Source organism: Arachis stenosperma, chromosome 7 (genome assembly GCF_014773155.1).
Source record: "Arachis stenosperma cultivar V10309 chromosome 7, arast.V10309.gnm1.PFL2, whole genome shotgun sequence".
Classification (NCBI taxonomy): domain Eukaryota; kingdom Viridiplantae; phylum Streptophyta; class Magnoliopsida; order Fabales; family Fabaceae; genus Arachis; species Arachis stenosperma.
Genome location: NC_080383.1, coordinates 85,367,817 through 85,372,285, shown reverse-complemented (window position 1 = coordinate 85,372,285; position 4,469 = coordinate 85,367,817). Strand labels below are relative to the sequence as shown.

The 4,469-nt window shown below is 27.4% G+C and overlaps 1 protein-coding gene across 1 annotated transcript; it reads right to left on the bottom strand.

Moving 5' to 3' along the window:
- Positions 1 to 344: 344 nt before the first annotated feature.
- On the bottom strand, positions 345 to 3,127 carry LOC130941891 (3-ketoacyl-CoA synthase 19-like). Its single transcript, XM_057870525.1, has 3 exons — positions 2,673 to 3,127; positions 1,629 to 1,976; positions 345 to 944 (listed from the first exon to the last, which is right to left on the bottom strand). The coding sequence occupies exons 1-3, from the start codon at positions 3,125 to 3,127 to the stop codon at positions 380 to 382; spliced, it is 1,368 nt and encodes a 455-aa protein (XP_057726508.1). The 3' UTR covers positions 345 to 379.
- Between the last annotated feature and the right edge of the window lie 1,342 nt (positions 3,128 to 4,469).

The window sequence follows — 4,469 nt, the reverse complement described above, 5'->3', positions numbered from 1 at the left end:
TATGTGAAGATTCAAATAATAAATGCTAATTTTAGATTTCTACAACATCGATACACCTATATATATATATTTGATATTTCATATACATTACTTTAACATTTTACTTTTCAACTTGATTGAATGTTATTTATTTTACTATGTTAATGGCTTTTTCAACAAATATTTAAAAACAATAAAAATGAAACCATATAAACATGTCTTACAAAAGAAAGCATTTATATAGGTAAAAAGTAACATAAATAATTAATATTTTGTTTGCATGATTTTTTTTTTCAATACAATATACAAATAATTATATAGGTAAAAAGTAACATAAATAATTAATTTTTATTTTATTTCTTCGAGTTATTACATTTTCCTTTCATAGTGAGTTCTATTTTTACCCACTTTTGATGCTAGCTAAAATTTGATCGTCATTGACAAAGATGGTACCTAATTTATTTGGAGGATAATTATCAATGCAATCCATCCACACATTATTACCAACATTACCCTCCAAATCCCTCATAACTTCCCAAACACAGCTACAACACTTAAACCCTGACCCAAGCCCAATCATAAGAACCCTATCACCTTTCTTAAGCCTCTTTTTTGCTTCCATGTAACTCAAAACATACCATACCCCACTTGAAGATGTGTTGCCCCAACGGTGAATTGTCATTCTTGATGGCTCAATATCATAGTCATTTAGCCCAAGACCCTTACTAATTTCATCAATCACTGCTCTTCCTCCAGGGTGCACACAAAAATGTTCTATCCCTGACTTGAAATTCAAACCTTTGTTATTATTTCCCCTTTTCATTGTTGAATGGTAGATGGACACAGTGAAATAGCACACAATTTCCCATAATGGTAAAATCTTAGGCACCATTATTTTGAGGTTCACCTTCAAGGCTTCAGAGGCAGCTTTGGGGACACTCTTCTTTAGGTAGATTCCTTGGTGCCTATTTTGCACCACCATACGGATACAGTATTAACATACAAAGATTATGATATGAAAAATACGGTAAATTTATGAAAAATTAAGATGTTATATATTAAATAAAATGATATAATTATATAATACAAAAATAAATATTTATTCAAAAGTGATCATATCTATATCTATTCTATACATATACATATATAAAGATGATTGGGTTCCTAAATGAAATTTGGTCTCTAAAAACTGGCCTAACAAAATAAATCATTTTCAGATCTATAAATACATTTAACTAAAATACAAATAAATAATTATTAAAGTTTCATAATCATAACATAACTACTATGCATCTAAATAAGTAACCATTATTTGTAAATCTAAATCAAAACAAAGGTATATGTCTATCAACCCACTACTAGTAATTAGAGGAGAAAACTAAATAATTGATATATGAACCAAATTTAATTTAATAGTTCTTAGTAATTTTTTTTTTTTGTAAATTATCAAATTCCTAACATGTAGTAGCTAGATCACTAAAAAGAAGTAAAGACATGTATATGGTAGAAACTTAGATGAAGTCAACTTCACGTGAAATTGATATATGAGAGTCGTATCTAATCCACATATATACTACTAAGACGCGAAATAGGGATATTAATACTAATTATATAATTTTTATATTTGTATACTTGGCAAAGTTCGTTACCCTTGTTCATCTTCCACCATCATGGCAGAACCGTAAGCTTCATCACTTGCTCCAAGGTGGGTTCTTTCCACATGCTTTAGCCTCAGAATTGCGTTTGGCTTCAGGGAGGGGTTGTTAGTGAGGAGCAAGCAGCCACCGCCGGAGCGAAACAGACAGTTAGATAGCATCATGGATGTTACCTTGCCGCAGTACCATGACTGGCTGAGGCACTCTGTACTCACCACAACGGCGAGGCAGTTCTTGTGCATCGTCTTCAGAAGACGATGCACCAAATCTATGGCTACTATGCTTCCGCTGCAACCTGTCCCGCTCAGGTTGAAGACCTTAATATCATCCCTCAATTTGTACCTATATATTTATAGTAACAATAAAAGTGGTCACAACAAATTAAATTAAAGTGAATCATATGCAAAGTTTGAAAACTCAATTATTATTAGACATCATACTGTTTAATATAGGGTGAGAGATTTAGAAGTTTAATCAATTTAATTTGGGTTATTAAAATAAAAATTTAATTTTAATATACTTAACGTGTATTTAATTATGTAACAAAAATAACTGTATTTTATATTAATAGCAAGAATAGTCATCTAAAATAAAGATCAGTCATCAAAATTAAACTTTTAAAATAATATATTTAAGACTTCACGTGAAGTTGATAATTGAGAGTCGTTAGATGATTTGACTGATTTGACTAAATTTTCATTTAATAGCTCTTAACTATCAACTCCACATAAAGTCAACTGCACCTAAATTTTCATCTTATAATAATTATATTTCTAAGATAAACTATAATAATTGTTTCGATAAATGAAATAGTAAGACTACTGTATCATCTAATATATTAGTCAACAATATACTATTAAAAAATATTAGATAATCATCAGAATTTATTATTTTTAATTATAAATTTAATTTAATAATCTAATAATATATTTTAGTCTATATTTTTAAATATTAATAATTAATTTATTAATAACAAAAAATAATAATGATAATTTCAACATATAAACTCCATAATAATAATCCATTCATGGCCCTTACCTGTTTATGATGCGAGCTGCAAAGGAAGAAACTGAAGAGAAAACCGTTATATTAACCACAAGAATATCAATCTGAACAGGAGAAAACCCAGTCCTCTTGAAGATCCTCTCAAGTGTCTCAAACATGATCTCATCAACTTCCTTCAATGAATCTTCAATTGTGGCACACTCTTCTCTTCCCTCAATCACACTCCTCGGCGCATAAGTGTGCTCCCCAATCCCGGACTTGGCCATTGCTTTCAAGAGGAACTTGTACTCTTGCAGACCAAGATTCTTGTTCCTACGGATGATTCTCACACATGTGTCTCTGTCAAGTTTTGTGTCTTCTGGGGGCTTGAAGCATTCATATGCTAGTAAGTAGCACGATTGGCCTCTAATTTCATGGATTAAATTATACAAACAGAACAAACCATAGCATAAAAATGTTATTAAGAGAGATAAGAACAGAATCTCCATGGCTTATATTATAATTAAGGGGGAGAAGATTAATAATATAATTTTGTTCAATTAACGTGTTTCAAGTGAAATATTAATGTATGACTACTACCTATATTTATATACACATATAATTTATTAGGAGAGTTTGAGCGGATGGAAGTTCGTTAGGACTTGCAAGTAGAAATTGTGAGTTCAAATTAAAGTTGAAATCACAGGTGGATTTTGAAGTATGTAATAAATAATTGCCAGTTTCATACATTGATTATTAAACTCGGAAGGGTTTTGAAGTATACCACTTTGGCCACTCTGATCTAGATATAATAATTTCCAGACCGTGATAGTTCATATAGTTAAGGAAAGGTAAGAATTATATAATTTTGTTACTGTGAATAATGTCTAATTTTTTATAGATGATCATAAAATGTAAATTAGATTTCAAAAATTAGGATAGGATTTTGCTAACAGATGTTTTAAGAGCGCATATTATTAAAATGCTAAATGCAATCAAATTTTAAAATTCTCAATACTTTTGTAAATTTATGGAAGAAATTTTTAAAAAGGTTAGTTTACATTATTTATGCTACATGTACATGTTAAGATTACTAGTAAAAGTTTTTAAACTTTTAGTTTTAATAAATATATAACATACAAATGTATCTTAATCATAATAGAGTCATTTTTTAATTACATTATTATTTAAAATAAATAATTATATATTTTTTTAAAATATTAATAACTAAATCGTTTTTTTTAAATTATTCTTTCTGAAAGAAAATTTTTCTGTTATTCCCGTAACTTTTTACATCTTACAATATTATTATATAAAATAAAAGATAAACAAATAAATGAGTGATCCGTATTTTATTTATTAATGACTCGATCTATAGATCTTCTAAAATTTTTTGTTATTATTTAAGTTATTATTTAAAATAAGTGATTATTTGATATTGGTCTTACAATAACAGAGTGAAAACCATTGGAGAGAAAATTAGTGTTAAAAAAAAAAAGAAATTTTAGGAAAAGAAGAATTTTGTTTATTAATTTTTTCAAAATTTATACAACGATCTATTTTGAATAATAATTTAATTATAAATTAATTTTATTATAATTTATTTAAATATAATTAGTAATTAGATTAAGATATTATTTAATTAGAAGTTGGCACATTAGAAATTGTATTTTTAAATAACAATTATAACAGTAGCGGCGATGATAGAATAATAATAATGATTATGATTATGATTATGAATGATTAAGAAATAAATAAATACATGAATAAATAAATGTAAAAAATTAATTTGTAAAAAAATTAGTTTTAGTTTGATGAATGTGTTTTTATATCCTCAAATTTAATAAAAAA